This window comes from Mizuhopecten yessoensis, unplaced genomic scaffold (genome assembly GCF_002113885.1).
Source record: "Mizuhopecten yessoensis strain PY_sf001 unplaced genomic scaffold, ASM211388v2 scaffold11143, whole genome shotgun sequence".
NCBI lineage: Eukaryota > Metazoa > Mollusca > Bivalvia > Pectinida > Pectinidae > Mizuhopecten > Mizuhopecten yessoensis.
In genome coordinates this window covers 930104-947247 of record NW_018408901.1, presented here as the reverse complement: position 1 = coordinate 947247, position 17144 = coordinate 930104, and the positions used below count along the sequence as shown (strand labels likewise).

The 17144-nt window shown below is 34.6% G+C and overlaps 3 protein-coding genes across 3 annotated transcripts; all 3 read left to right on the top strand.

The window, feature by feature from the left end:
- Positions 1-301: 301 nt before the first annotated feature.
- Positions 302-8521, top strand: LOC110466737. The gene is made up of 5 exons (XM_021523457.1): positions 302-474; positions 1841-1905; positions 2119-2265; positions 2617-2689; positions 8357-8521. Exons 1-4 carry the CDS (start codon positions 302-304, stop codon positions 2661-2663), a joined length of 432 nt encoding a protein of 143 aa, XP_021379132.1. The 3' UTR covers positions 2664-2689; positions 8357-8521.
- Positions 8522-10033: 1512 nt separating this feature from the next.
- On the top strand, positions 10034-11897 carry LOC110466736. Its single transcript, XM_021523456.1, has 3 exons — positions 10034-10601; positions 10953-11135; positions 11882-11897. The coding sequence occupies exons 1-3, from the start codon at positions 10300-10302 to the stop codon at positions 11895-11897; spliced, it is 501 nt and encodes a 166-aa protein (XP_021379131.1). The 5' UTR covers positions 10034-10299.
- A 660-nt stretch (positions 11898-12557) lies between these two features.
- Positions 12558-13478, top strand: LOC110466710. Its single transcript, XM_021523415.1, has one exon. The coding sequence runs from the start codon at positions 12618-12620 to the stop codon at positions 13260-13262; it is 645 nt and encodes a 214-aa protein (XP_021379090.1). The 5' UTR covers positions 12558-12617; the 3' UTR covers positions 13263-13478.
- The last annotated feature ends 3666 nt before the right edge of the window (positions 13479-17144 follow it).

The following is a 17144-nucleotide window of genomic DNA, read 5'->3' as shown; positions in this document are numbered from 1 at the left end:
AGTTTTGTTTTATATTATTTGACGTCCTTTTTACAGCTCTAAAGTCATTTGCGGGCGTGTTGTGTAAACGTGTATGTACATGTATGCTGGGACGGGGGTGATAGCGTTGATCTGGCCCCGTTCTCACAAAGCTTCCTTAACTTGTTGAGTTGAGGAAGAAGTATTCCTTAGCTAAGATTTTCCTTAAGTTGGCTCTCACGATCGAACATGGGGAAAGATTTCCGTTGGCATAAGCGGCCAGCGGTGAACTCTTTTTTGATTGGAAATCAATAAAAAAACAATTGTAAACAAACACATAATTATGGAAGCGGCCAAGAAACCCCGGTGTCCGAATTGGAGAGAGAAAGACAGAGTGCTGTTTATCTCTGAAATGCAGCCACATGAAACAGTTCTTTTTAGGAAATACAAGGGGCCCCTTCGGAAGGCACAGGTGAAAGCCGATGCGTGGAAGGAGATTGTCTCCAAGTTTAATGCGTAGGTACTTCCCATTTGTTTATTGTCTTCCATGTTTATTTTGTTACACGGTTAGTCTAGAGTCTCGTTCGACTTTTTCACTATCGCACCTTCGCTAGTAAGCCAGACAATCGACTTTAGGTCATGTTGTCTATCGTTGTTTTCTCTCCATCCCCCCCCCCCGTCACCTTGTCTGAATATGTATACTGTAGATGGAACAGTGTATAAATAATGAATTGAAAAAAGAGTATTATAAGGCCAGAGTATTTTCTTACTTTTATTATATTAGAAAAAGTTTAAACACCCTATGTCAAGCTGGTAGGAGGTTTAAATACCATGGTCTGTTGTCATTTATTCATAAACAGGTACCACTATTATAACTCAAATAAATAAAAAAAAAGTTACCGGCTCTGACTGCCCAAATTGACAACATGGGTCACATTCTAGAATGCAACTATTATGAACTACTGGTTTTATATCAATTAAGACACAAAGAAGTAAGGCGTAAATAAAGTGCAAGTATCTAATTAATTGTGATCTTCAAAATTCAAATTAATAGAAATCTTAATAATAAATTAAAATATGTGTAATTCAGGTAACCCTACTTATATCCTAATTTCTAAGAAACCGAACAACGTTTTATTCAAATCAAGATTTTCTACTGTTCTTGTTTTTAAACCTTTTGTCTGTAATTGGCGAGTTATATTGCATTTCAGCTGTTAATCAGTGTTGTAAAATCCTAACTATACTCCGTAAAGAAAGAACAATTAATTTATGCAATCTTACCCCCCCCCCCCCCCCCCCCCNGGCATGCTACCTGCAACACACACATTTTTTATCAGGCCTTAATTAACCCCGAAAAATAGCCTAGATATATTGATATGTTCAACATTCCTTTAAATATTGATATTATACATGTATATGTATTTTCGAATTTACCAATTCAATTACATCAAATCACATACATGCATGTAACTAATATACATGAAACAAATTATATCCACAATAACTATATATAGGAGAAAACAAACAATTATCAAATGTCTGATAAGTATTTCTCTAGTGCCATAAGTATTTAGAAAAAGTACTGTTTACAGCAAGTAAGATGATTTAAAGCTCAAATATTTTGATAGAAATCCTCAATATAAAAAAAAAAGAATTACCAGTATGAAGTTATTTGTATTGCGCATATTGTGACAATGGTTTTATTGAAATTGTGAATATACTGTTACAAATGAACTATCAGGATCATATAATTAATTCAATGACATAATGTAGTATTTACATATAGAAAGTAATATGCATGTTCATAAACAACCTGCACTCTCAATTTATATTTTGTTACTTCAATTTAACCTTGAATTACATTTGTACTCTCATTTTTCAGACAAGCTGATATTCCGAGGTCATTAGATCAGCTGAAGAAGCAATTTGACAATGTAAAGACACGAGGTATATTTAAACCAATTTTTTTGCTTAAAATTAAAACCTTTATATATAAATATGATATAACCTACTGTTTTAACTTAGATTTAATGTATTAGATTAAAACAGTGAATTACACATACATGAAAGTATTAGTTAACTTCATTATATAAATTTACATATTGTCTTTTGGATAATGCATGAATCCGTGTGTATAAATTAAGATTTGTTTTATTAAAGCAAAACAAAAATATGATCATAATAAGAAGCCTAAAACTGGGGGTGGCCCAAGACCAGCATCTCCATCAGCTTCTCAGAGGTTATCATTAGAGCAGATGTCAGGAAGGCCAAATTTATGTGGTCTCCCTATGGCCTATGACACAGAAGGTTTGTCAAATATGAATATTTAAAGTTGGAGTAATTAAATAATTACAAAATAATTTTCTTTAACCAAGCCCTGAAATGCCCTTTTGGGTTCCATAAGTGCAATCGGTGTAAAACATCTTGACCATAAAAAAATATATCTAATTATAAATGTAAGGTATTACGATATTTCATTCAATACTTTTATTAATATCATACAGGTCCTTTTTGCATTTGCAAAGCATAATTTGGGATGAACTGTATTCTTAATTGTGTAATAGAACTTGTAGCACAAAAATCAATTGTAAATTTATCAAGTATCAATTTCTAGTTATTTAAAAATAATTGAAATGTGTATATATTTTTTTATTACAGACCCGTCTTTTAGAATTTGTGTCTCCAGCAGACATGGATGGGATTGAAGTAAATCCCATAGAAAGCAGTAAAGGTAGCATATTAGCATACATATTTGCCAATTGTTTGAAATTGTGAAAATATGTAGCAAAATAGTTGTGTAAACCGACTCATTTAAGCATTTATGTGCAATATACTAAGTTGAAGTAAGTTGATGAGCAAGGTTTAGAAATTATACTGATGTCAAAAGTGAAAATTGTGACATGTGAAAAATAGGGAGACACGATCGATCCCTCCAAAATAGTGAGGGTTGGCATCTATGTAAAAAATTGTACAATAATGTGGTGATCAGTGGTACATAAATTTTATTCCATTTAACCAAACTAAATTGCTATACTATTTTATAAGTCTTGCATGAGTGATTTGTAATTTTAAAAAGGTTTGTTTGTTTTATCTGGGTTTTACATCCCTTTAAGTCATGTATAGATCATATTGAAACAGTGTCCGCTTATAACAGTGCACACTTATGGTGGTTTTATAGTGCTGTCTCACAGGGAGCAAGAGGTTTTCTAATTTTAACGTCTTAGGTTTTGACGCATCTAACTGCAAGGAATCGAACCTGCAACTGGGATTTCAGCACCAGTCTACCAGCACAAAGCAAACGCTCTACCTACTGAGCCAACATGCTGCTATTAAACTAAGAAGTAAATTAGTGATTAGTTCTTATCAATCAGAATACGATTAAACATATTTATCTTTGATAGATTAGTTGTTGTATATATATATATGACAACACTTTTTTTTGCACATTTAAATGAGTTGTTAACTGAAGGAAATGTCAACATTTATGACATTCCTATACATCTACCATATGTACCTGTACCTGCACCAGCACAGACATCCATTGAGGTGGAAGAATCTCCCCAGTAACACATAAATTACTAAGAAGAGGGGGGAAAACCTGATCTCGTGGAAGATGTGCCGAGTACTGAAAAGCGTAGGGCTTTAGCAGAAATAAGAAAAATTGATCTAGAATGTGGCTTGATTCAGCTCCAAAAGGAGCATGAAGTTAAACTATTTGAGTTGAGGAAAAATATGTTATTAGCATAAACCAAATATTATCAAAATAAGTTATAAAGTTTTGTCAAATTTTCAAAAGTGAACCAAGATTCTATGTCCAGAATACCATCCAGTGAATAAGTTTTGGGGTGTTACATGTTTATATTGTTTTATTTTTGTTTCTTAAAACTTTATTGAATAGTCTAATAACATAAAACTGCATACCGAGACAAACTTTTGAATCTTATATATTGTATGCTAATAACAGTTAAACCAAAAGAAAATACAAAAAACTTGTTAATGTAAACATTATTCAATTATCTACATTTTCACTGTTTTCCCCCAAAAATTGTTAAAAAACCCCCTTAAGCTAATATGCACATCTACATCATATAATGTAATATCCTACCAAGTTTCATTAAAATTCCTTCATTAGTCTAAAAAGAGTTCTTGTGAAACTCTCCCTAAAATAGTTTGAACTTTTAACATTACGGTATTTATATGAATGATTACCTGTTGAAATATTTGATAAAACAAAACGAATTAGGATCAAGACTTAATCAGCTACAGAAGAAATTGAATTGAATTGCATTTTGAATTATAGTTTGTTTGCTATTAACAGATGCAATGTGCACATATTTAAGATAAAAAGTAAAATTAATTCAAATATTGTACCTTTTAGTAATAAAATATTTAAAATATCTGATTCTAATTAACTCCCTTATTGCATCCCCTGTATATAAAAAATATGGAAAACATCTGGTTCTAATGAACTCTCCCTAATTGCCTCCCCTGTATTTATACCCTGTCCCCTTAACTGTTCAGCCAGCACCTGCAAAAAGGGGGATACAGCCAAGCTCCTGCTGGTTAGATGTTTGGAGTCAATAAACCGACAATAAAATTGATGGTTTCAAGTTGGAACCGGAACCGCTGGTATACGTCCCGGTCGCCGAACTGGTCAAATACGCGCCTAAAAATACGACGGCGGCGTCTAACTCTTCTTCTTAATCTTATCATGTTGTGGGTATTCGCCATCTTGAATGACTGGAGTCTTAAATATATTTGAGGAAATCATCAAAGATAAGGAAGAACATTTCCTCAAATGTTTTGTGAGAACCGTATTTGAGGAAAATCCTAGACTTAAGGACATCCTCAAAGTTAAGGAAGCTTTGTGAGAACGGGGCCTGGCCCCACTTGCACGAAACTTCTTTCTGCTTAGCCGAGAAGTTCTCAAAATTGCCTTTCTCAAATATTTGAGAACGTTCTCAACTAAGAACGTATTTCTCGTGAACTAAGCGGCCTCACAGCGAACTCTTTCGCGAAAGAAGGCAATTTTGTTACAAAACTACGGGGAAACTGGTGTGATGATTTACCTAATTGGAGGAGAGTGGTTTTTATCATTGTTTTAATATGCTTGTTTAAATACATGTGTATTGCACGCGTATATCGTCCGATTATTTACGAAAATACTCAGCGAGTTGATTATGAACCCTTAAATTCTAGACGTCAAAGTCGGGTTAAAAAACTTCTCTGCGGTTGTCGTCAGTTGAAAGTCGGAAAGAGGCTTTCACCGAAAAAGAGGGGGTGATGGCAGGCAATTAGACGTAACACGACAAGGCATTGTTAGTGGAAGAAGAGATGCATTGTTTATAAAAACTGTGGTGTCGATCATCAGAAATTGAATCATGGAGAATAGCGGTGAATTTGGCATCAAATCTCCGGTGTGCTTTCCTATCACAGGGGTTCGTTACAAATGTCTTAAATACACATATGACATACTGATATGGGTCACAGTTTATGTGTGCTGTGACCCAGTCAGTATATCATATTTGTAACGAACCCCTGTGTTCCGATTGTGTCCCTTGGCAATAATAATAACGGACGACTGATTGGCCATGGTCATTTTGCGAATACCATAGTTCTTTTTACCGTGTCTGATATCGCCGATTTATTGTCACAAGAATAAAATAACACGATGATGGGACTTTTGTTTTTTTTCATCTTAGAGTGTCAGAAATATGTATAGATACAAAATAACTAAAGTTAAAAACCGAATGTTCCGTAATCCGCATGCTAAAATAGTTGGCCACCTAGACGAAACTTTATAAGCCCAACAGATGGATAATGGTTTTCTTTCTATTTGCATGTATACTAGTGCTGAGAAGATCTAGACCACACTCTAACAACTTTAAATGTGCTAGGGATGTTAAATAAAGACATTGACATTAATGTTGAAGATTATATGTCAGTAAATGTTTATCTGTGCCATCTAATTTGATCAATTTTAGTGTATACAATGATTAGCTCTAGTTTCCGACAGTAAATTAATTAACTTCATATGATTTGGTGATAAGACTGATTATGATTAAATCCAAAATAAACTTAAATTCAAATTACATATCTTCCTATGTTGCAGTTGATTTTTTTTATTTCTAGCAAATTCCATACAAAGTTTTAGAGTGAACATGGATCTTTGAATTGTCCTCAATAAAACTCCCAAGGGAGTTTGAAAAGTAAAATCTTAAAAGTTGTTTGAAAATGATATCCATGCCCTTTACATGCTCAAGTAAGAGATATAGTTGTCCTATTATATTTATTCTAACCTGAGTGGACCCAGAGATTCAATCAAAATGAAGAGGATCATGGGCGTTTACAGTCCCCCGAGATAAATTACAACTGTTACATGTTGTGGTTTTGTGCTGTGACAAAGCTTAAAGGTGCATATAACCAAGTTTGTCTTTTTGACTAAGGATTGACTTTTACAAAATGATGTTGGGGTGTGACCAACATTTACATATATACCAGTAAAATGATATAAAAAGTCAGTAGTAAAGTTAGATTTAACACCAAAAGAAGAATATGTAAAACTGCTATCATATAATAAGAATTTCCACTACCGGTAAATTTCACATTATTCACTTTTTTTTTCAAAGTTTTTTTTCACATTACAGTAACATATACATTTTGCATAATAAATTCCACTTTTACACATACTTTCATACTAATCCATATTTTTCTTTTTTGTAAGTAGCAATTTATTGTTATATACAAGGAAGGAAAGAAAATATGATAAAGAGAAACAAGAAAAAAGAAATAGAAGCAATAAAGACAGGTTGACAGTGGAGAAGAAAAAATATTAAACAAAACAATGTCAGTAGCTAGGTAATTGAGGTAATATGTTGCAATTCTGTCTCTTTCTTTTTCAAATTATAACAAAATACAAATAAGGTAAAACATAATCGACAAATCGTAGGTTAAAGAAATATCAATAAGTTTTATCCATTTTTTCTTGAAGTTAATGAGATAGTTTTCCTCTTTATCATTTGCAATATATTTTTGAATATTGAAATGTTCTTTAATTGAACTTTTAATTCCTTGTATAGATAAAGGCACTTAATAGAAATGTTTATTTGTTTGATTTTGTTTAACGTCCTATTAACAGCTAAGGTCATGCATATTAAAATCAAATGGATTAATTATTGCTTATAATAAGGACTCAAAATTTTGTAAAAGATTTTGTACTTTGTCACATCCCCAGGCCATAATACATGCTCTGTTGTCTCTATTTCTGTGTTACAGTTCACAGTAAGGGCTATCTACTATATATAACTACTTTAATCAAATATACATTACCTGATAGTTGTCAAAATGTGTACTAATGTCACTGTAGTTTGGTAATCTTTGTTTCCAAATTTCATCATCAGATTCAAATATATCATCCCATTTTTTTACCTGTTGAAATAACAAATATCTTATCCCTGTTTTATTTTTCAAAAACTTTTCTATCTTTATTGGTATAAATGGATAGCTTACCTCTACATTTGACATAATATACTCTCTAATGCAGTAAGTAGACCCTGGTATGATACAAACTTTGTATTAATATCATAAATCTGTTTGAACTCTTGAAATGTCTAAATTGCATTGGTACTTCTGTCTCTGATTAGATCATTACTTACCATTATTCCTTTATTGTACCATTCTCTGTAAAATATACTTATATTTCCTGTTGTAATCTTATTGTTGAACCAGAAGGGCATATTTTTCCTTAATTTTTCTCCTTGCCCTAAATACATCAATCCAAAAGTGTTTTAGTTTTATGTTGACATTTTGTAATATAATCAGTTCCGCATTTTGCAGAATGATTTTATCACAATATAATTTTAGCGATGAATACATTTTATACAATGTTTTACAGAAAACAATATATGTATTGTAAAAAATATGTTTATATTATTCATACATTATATAGAGTACTTCCCCTTTATAAACTGTATAAGCAGAACTGATGATCTAAAGAAGTACAATGAAGAATGAAATTTTATTTATACATTTTATACATTAATTTTTCGTTCATAAGATTTATGAGTATGGCTCAGTTGTGATTTGACAAATCGATGTTATTTAGTTTCACAATAAACTTATTAATAATCACCTTAAGTTGTTTCTCAAAATAACCCTGTTCCCAGATCTTCATACAGGTTCAGTTAAATACATGTACAGAGGGGCACCTGCAAATTACATGTACAGTATGGCACCTGTTATATATCACTAAAAATACTAATTTCAAAATGTGTAGCAATGTGGTCACCAATTTCATTAGTGTCTAATTGTAATTAATATGACACATTTATCCATTTCTATATCACATACAGATGGACCATAATAGTAACTTCAACTTTTCCTATTTAATATTTTTCAGGTATGTGTGACCTCTAGCATCCTCTAGCTGCAACAGCTTGTAACTGAACACATGTTGTTCTGGTCAGTGAGTGTCAGGTTATAAGACTGTCTCATTTTGGAAGGTTACAAGAATATATACTTTTGTTAATGTCTGAGATAATAAAAAAATAACTGAATACCATAAAGTCTAACTGAAAATTTTGTTTGTGTCATTTTATAAACAAAAATTAAAATTTGATATCACAAATCTATCCCTGAACATGCATGTACCACCAACAAGGAGGAATATCTGAATATAAGAAAATAATAAAGACAAAGTTATAGGGCTCTTAGTTAGTTTATCTCTAAAATTTAAACAGCACACAAATATATTGAATGTGAAAACATGACTATTTAATTACACTTAACACCCAACCCCAAAAATAATATTTAAAAATGTAAATAGATAATGAAAATTTTCAAATTATTTTTTCATCAAATAATCAGATATTTTTCTTAGCTTTAAAATACTAATTAGCAATTGGCAAAGTTAAAAACACCTTGTTGGATTAAGGTGGATTTTTTAAAATTAAAAAGCAAGTCTCAAAACTCACAATCACTGTTTGAAAATAAAGAAATAAGAGATATGCCCTTTGGCAAATTAAAAGTCTGGTGTTCAACAGAAGACTTTTGATTTGCCCAAAGGCATTATAGCAGACTTTTAATTTGCATTATAGAAACAGTTTCTCTCATAAAATTAGATATATCATGTTCTTTGTAAAGTCTTGTGTAACTGAGATTTAATTAAATTTGTGCTCTACATTAAAAGATTCAGTGACTTTGTATTAATAAAAATAAATATGAATATCATGAAATGGAGACCTACAATCTACATTGTCTATTGGTAATTATGTATCACGTTTTGGGAATATCTCAGATTGTGGTGTTACAATTGACCAAAGCAGACTGGATTGATAATACTGCTTTATACGAAGTCATGGCGAATGATGGTGAGCAGGCGGACACATCGAGTCCCATACAGTATTTAGTACTACGAATAGAGGTCGCCGATAGGGGGCCCTGACAGTCGTTTACATTAATAAAGTTTGTGTTTACGGAACTGCGAGTGCATAGAATTTATAACTCGTTATTTAGCAAGTGTTTGTTCTGTTGCAAATATTTAAAGTTGGCGGCAACAACATACATCGACATTCGATATCGAGTTGGAATGCCGAGCACAGTAGCGACCGGAGTGGGTCTCCAATGCATGACGTGTGACGAAAACCTTAGTCTTATCGCACCAAACTGCAGATGTGAAAACAGAAAGGACCTGCCTCTGTTTGTCTTTGAGTGGTCCACATGCATCATTCATTATGCCTACCATGAAATTATGTTAAAGATACCCTCTTGGCTTCTGAATAAAATTCACTCGACTTGACACAGTTCTCTGAAGCGGAAGATGAAGTGCTCGATCTATAGTCCTATTGCACGATGGCGTCCGCCATCTTGTTTTAGGTCATTATTTATTCGTGTCAAAGGTCAACTGGATATACTAGGCCTTCCGGTAATGTTGTAAACATCCGTAACAAAGCTGTGGAATCTTCGTGTATGTTGTTATACTTTATATGCATTTTTTTCACTGAAACTATTTTAGACAATACCTTTATATAGTGATTTGTATCATATATTTACACAATTTAAACCATGGACACCGCTGGGTCGGCTTTAGACGACTTTCTTCACTGGAAACTAGACGCTCTCCGTAAGTACCTCTGCGATCGAGGACTGTCTCAAAATGGCAACAGATCGGAATTGGCTGCTTTATGCTTTGCTGCACATAAATTGAATTTGCCACTGAAAAAAGCATCTATTGAACTGTCGGCGGAAAATAAGATACATTATGATAAACTGTTATGTATTGATGGTGTTGTTCTACCGGACCCTTTGACCATTTTTGACAAGTGGGTGGACGAGAAGTAGGGAATGGTTTTATGGCCTGCAGTATTTATCACAGATATAACAACCTTCCTGATGACAAGTGAACATGAAGAGCAAGCTCGGATTCACCTAAATCAATATAAGATTGGAAAAGCGTATGAGTATTTTGCTTCCCAGTGGCTAAAAGAAGTTTTTTATCATCACATATCCCCACAATCCACTGTATGTTTTATGAGGGCCAGATGTGTTCCATCTCGGCGATTGAACTTGGATCCCCATACTGTGTGGGTTTGCTGTGTAAAGAAAACAGGAGAAATACAATCAGCCTACTGCTCCTGTACAGCTGGGTAAGATCAATGACAATATACACATGTTGAGTACAATGTAACCATTTTAATGGAGATAATATGATGACACATTCTGTCGATAAGGTAACAATAAATTTATATTTGGCGTGTTCCATAATATATTAATACCTTACATCTTCCTTGTGGCTTATCAGGAAAACATGATCCATTATAAAAATGAAATACTACTAGTTACCTTTATATACAATCAGTTAGATATATATACATGAATGTACAATTATTTAAATTGCAAGTAAGCATGTCTCTCCAATTCTGTGACTAAAATGCATGTGGGGAATTATGACTTTATCAGGTTTAAACATGATTTAAATGCATGTTATTTTTTTATAGTCTTGGTCAGACATGTAACCATGTGGCAGGACTGCTCTTCCGCATTGAGCATGCAAATACCACGGGACTGACATCATGCACCTCCAGTAAATGTGTTTGGGTTACCCCTGGTAAGACCGCTCCACTTCCACCAAGCAAACTGAAGGACATGGATTTCAAGAAATCGCAATATGGTAAAAAAAGGTAAGTTAAATTTCAGTTTTATTCAGTTTGTCAGCAGTAGCACTTACATGTTTACTGGTAATTTAGTAGTGCTAATAGTACTGTTTGTCAATTCATTGCTTAGGAGGTTTCCCAAAAGAAAACAGGTTGCATTCATGTTCCCGTAACTTCTAAACAGATGTAACTATTTCATTATAGAATCTTCATAAAACTAGTTCACACACGATGATCTTGAATTGGTGAGATTTTTGATAGAAAGACATTTTAACAGTTTTTGTTAAAATGAAACATTGATATATCAAGTTTTACTTAAATACATTGTATCTATGGAAGACATTTCACATCATTGTGAGTCAACCTTGATTTTTTAAAAAGCTACTTATTTTGCAAGCTTCCAGACCATTAGTTGGAAAATTAAAGGCTGCTTTCAATGTGCTTCTCTGCGAAGTGGATACTGAGGCGATTCAGAAAAGCATGATGGCAAAGCTTGTATAGGTCCAGCCGAACGCTTGTGTATTGAAAGGTACACATTTAATATTTAGAGAATACGTAAACATTATACTTACTATTTACTACATCATTGATATCATACCTGGTACAAGTGTAATTCAGTTATTTATATTTGTTTTGCCTTAGCTACAGTGGGGTCCAGACATTTTATTATCCCTGGCCAGCAATTATATATACCTGGTATACAGTAATATATGTACGATCATGGTTGAAGTTGCCAGGGTTCAACTCTCTGAACATTTTGTTTCCTCATGCAGGAGAGCTTCTAATTGAGTCTGCAGAGGTACAACTGTCAACATACATATGTATGTATTATGTAGCTTGTTTGTCACTCACTGTAGCTAATATACTTTTCTGACATACATTACAATCAATAGTATACCTCACATCTCCATTCCAACCCAAATCAAATACAATATACATGGCATATGTCAAAAAACCTGTTCAGTTGTTGTTCGCCTGATCAATCATCCTGAGAGCCCAGTCTCTGCGCTGGTCATATTCAACTCTTTTCACATAATTAACCGAGCTATTAAAATGATTGAGCAGGGACTGCACTGAAGTGCAAAATCTCAATAATGACATAATAAACTCTCAGGCTATGGCATAACAGTGACCAGTCTACTAAATCAAAGGCTAATTTGTTTGTATTTATGCATGCATGATGATATAAGGTTTTATATTATTTAAGGCCTATTAACAGCTATGGCCATTGAACCTGCGACCCAATTGTGGATAGCTAGTGATCATAGATGATTGACACATAAATATATGAATATTTATACATGTAAACAGCATACTTTAAAAGTTAATTGTAATTATCACTTAATCAATATATAGATGTTTGCATAATTTTTAAAACTCGGTCAGGGGGTACATACTCAATCATCTTGCGGTTTGACATAATTATCATGTAGAAATATATTCATGAAAACAAAGAAGAAAGTATTAATCCAACAACCAGAGAAGACAGAAGATCTGTCCAAATTTACCATGGAGGTACTAATTTCCAAATCTATAGATGAGCTGGCATCTGATGATGTACAGTCAATTCAGGAGGCTACTACTGGTCAGTCAGATAACCATCGCTGGACCGAAATGAGGAAAGGAAGGATAACTGCATCAAACTTCCATGCAGTGGACACCAAAGTTTGTTCTTATGAAAAAAAGGTGGAATGTGATGTTAAGCCTCTAATAAAAAATATTATGGGATATACAACAGTAAACCCAAATGTTAAGTCTCTCAAGTATGGCAGAGAAATGGAACCTGTTGCAAAGAAAGACTTCTTGAAGTTGTATTGTAAACATCATAGGAGTGTCATTTATTCTGAATGTGGACTTTTTGTAGATAAAAGGCATCCTTTTCTTGGAGCCAGTCCAGATTTGCTTCTGTCATGCTCCTGTTGTGGAGAAGGGTTGCTGGAGATCAAGTGTCCAATGGTGAAAAAGTGTGAAGTTTGTTCATCATTTTGTACATGTAATTTACCCAATTGTCTTACCAAAACAAACCCTCCCACTTTAAAGAAACTGGGTTACTATGCTCAGATTCAGGGGCAAATGGCATTAACAAACAGAAAATGGTGTGTATTTTTTGTTTATACATGTAATGGATCACACAACAAATTCTTGCTGACATGATAGAAGTTGATGTCAATACTTCAATATGAAGACAGTAACTAAATGTTTTCAATTGTGTTAACAAAAAATGAAATGTCAAAACTGTCAACAACACTGCGGAACCATGAACAAACATGCTATTTACCATAATGTTTCAAACTGGAACTGAAAAATACCATTTTACAAGAAGATGTACAAAGATTTTATACATGTACGTGATTGTGACAAATTATTAAACGCATGTTATTAAAGAATATATTTTTGAGTCATTTAATTTCGTATATATAGTCGGGACTCGTTACAATTATCTAGAATAAACATATCCTATACTGATATGGATCAAAGCACATATAAACGTGCTCTGACCCATGTCAGTATAGCATATATTTATTGGAGTAATTTGTAACGAGCCCCTGTGCCCCGCCCCCCTTGCATGGTTTCTCACACAAACGAAGGGACAGTCGACGACTCGACGTCGGGCGCATATGAATTTCCGAACTTACTTACCTCGCTGACAATCCTGGAGCCGTCACTAAATATACATATCTTAAATAGGTTGGGCTATCGTCAAACATCAAGTGCGATTAAAATGTACACACAGGGCAAATCCGATCAGTTATCCAACATCGCTGTCGGAGATGAACTGCGATGTTTAGGGTAAAGAAAACGATTTTTTTACGAAAACATAAATGAACCTCTATGATTGAAAATAAGAAATATTTCCATTAATGTCCGTAGATTATGATCTTCTGTATAAAAAGTTAACCTTACATAAGTAAATAAGTAAAAAACACCGATTAAAGTGACTTACGCTGTGCAAGTTCAAGCGACCCGCCATTGCTGTATAACCCGGATGTTGATATTATATCCAGTTGACCTTTGACACAGCGGTTAGCGGAAACGTGCAATAGGACTATGTCCGCCATATTTAAGAATGAGACTTAAGCATGCTAAGGGCCGTTCTCAAATATTGGTCCATTCTCAGCTTAAAATCTAAGAATTGAGAATTGAGAATTTCGTAGATACCCAAGTATTGAGCATATGCTTCAAGTTAAGCATATAAGTTCGTGCAAGTGGGGCCTGATGCCAATTTTATAGCCCGGTCACATTATACTGACAACGGATGAATAAGTTGTTGTTATTGCCTAAAATGCTGAACGGGCCCGTCCCGGAGACAGAACCCATTGCCTTCTCCACCTGTGCGAACGTTCAACATTAAAGCCTAAAGCGTGGTATTGCTAAGGAAGGCGCTACGAAATAAGATATAGTTAGAAATAAAAAGATCACAACTATCACAATGGGTGCCACAGAAGTATTTTGGTCGCATTCGTGTTCCCTTAATTTAAGGTACAAAAGCAGATTTCAAAATCTGCGATACTCTCATTAGTCACCTCTTACGATGCATGCCGAGGGTAACGGCAGGTGTTTTTTTTCTCGATCCCCGACCTGCAGGGATGCCTAACGTTAGCTGAGGATGGCTGGTAGGGGGTAGATTCGCTGCTCAACGTTAAGCATTTAAGGAAATGGCAACAACTGCTTCACCCGTTGTCGATATAATGTGACCAGAGGGAATGCTATACTGGGTGCCTTCGGCATGATATTTCAGTGAGATGGCGCGGATCTGATGCCGACTGTATTTGCCCCCTTGTGATAGCGCAGATCTGATGCCGACTTTATAGTACTATCACAAGTGGGCAAATACACCAATATGCACAACATACATGAAGGCACTTCCTTAAATGACCTTAGCTGTTGATAGGACGTTAAACAATGCAAAACTAAACCCTATCCTGAGCTGCCACTCATTTACCAAAGCCAGTGTCATCAACATTGTAAAACTTGTACCTTAAGTTTTGAAAAAGTTTGTCTTGGGCATATCGTCTGTTCTATTTCACCTGTAGTTTGTCAGGGGCATATCTGTTATCACAAGATTTCAGAAAATTAAAATAAATAAGAGATCAGCAAATGTTTGTTGTACTACCAATGGATACCTTATTGAGGCTAATATTTATAACTACTTAATTGACTTAATTCATGTACATTGTAATTAAATTTGTTGAATATAGTATTGTAAAAGGTTATTTTAATGTATGTAAATTATGTTTATACTTATTAGCCCACCACCATCATTAGAGTATGGTCAGTTCAAATATCTTTTTATACGCCCGTCAAATTTGACGGGAGTATTATGGTATGGGGTTTTCCGTCCGTCCGTCCGGCGTAAACTTTTGTTTGTCCGGCAATCCCCTCCTACATTTTTCGATCGATCTCTTTGAAACTTGGTATGATTATAACCATGATATGAAGTTGTGTCTCCCTTAAAAGAATTTTGATTCGACAATTTTTGCAAAAGTTATGACCCTTTGTTCAATCCAGTATTTGATTTTTTGTCCGGAGATTTTCTCCTACATTTTTTATAGCATGTCGGCTAACCACTCTTAGAATGATGCAGAGAGATCTTATTTCAATGTAACAAAGTATATAACACTATATGGCATTCGACGGGCGTATATTGTTCTGCCCCGTGGTAGTCTTGTTGTTTATGGTATGGTCGATGCTAGAGTGTATCGTAACAATGACTACTAGTCTGCCTCGGATCTCAGAAAATATGACTTGCGTTGGCAAAATTTGTTAATGCTCGACAGCCATCCTAGTTGTAAAGTTTAATATATATCAAAACACGCTAGGGGGGCTGTCAACCCCTATTTGTTGAAAAAACGATATTAAATAGGTCAAAAGGTCATTAGGTGCATTTTAACCGTTTTATGGAAATATTCGAACATTGTTCCTATTTTTCAGTTTCAAACCTCACAAAAATATGGTTAACACCAACACTTTGTTTTGCTGGAATGATAACATGCAAAAGAGGTGACATAAAACTTTTATTTCAACAAAAAAAGTAAAGTTATTGGTTATTGCAGCACTGAATTGCGCAATAGAAGGGACTGATCCGAACACAAGTGAATAAATCAAATAATTAAATATAAAGGTTCGACCTAAAACACCTCTATCCACATCTATATAACACATACTTCAACATATACAACAAAAGATCCTCATTGATGCGATATTTGTTTTTATATATGTACGGCTAATCACAAAAAAATAATATCAGCAAACTATGGAATTCCCCAATATTTAGTCATCTTCATTCCCAACACATTTACATTCAAACATGCAAATCTGCCCAGACTTATAACATTTGCATCTTGATGTGCTGCATTTTGTAGTGCATCCACATGCAACCAACTGCAAACAGGAGACGGGTACCAAGGGTTTGCTCATCCAAACTGGTTTCAGTACACTCGACTCTATAACCCAACAGCCTATATTTGTTGAATCCTCTGGCTCGAAATCTGCATCAGCTGCTTTCATCCAGATCATTGCTTGATAAGCTGCTCTCTTAACCTGTAACGCGAATGCATCTTTAGTTGGCTGGAGCAGCTCTAAAGACTTCCTGGCTTTTAAGAATAGTCGGTATCTGCCCTGCAGGTAGGGCGTAAGAATTGTACCTGCTGCCCCCAATTGCATGATCGTAAGAGGCGACTGAATTTGGGACCTTATCTCTTCTCTCCTTTCTAAATAACTTTCTTTTTCCTAATGTCTCCCTTGACAATGCCTTACTTTTGGCCATTTGTTGAGCGTTCGCCCCTGTGAGGAAGGCTTTGGGTTCTGTCCCCTGGCCGAGACATACCAAAGTCTTTAAAAATGGCAGTTTCTACTCCTGCTTAACGCTCAGCAAATTAGGAGTGGGACGACTGGTTCGCCCGTTGTCAGTATAATGTGACCGGGTGGGGCGTCCTGCTGGGTGTCTTCGGCAGTATGTTTCAGTGAGGTAGCACTATAAAGTCGGCATCAGTTCCGCGCTATCACAAGGAGACAAACACGAACATATCGCAGCCT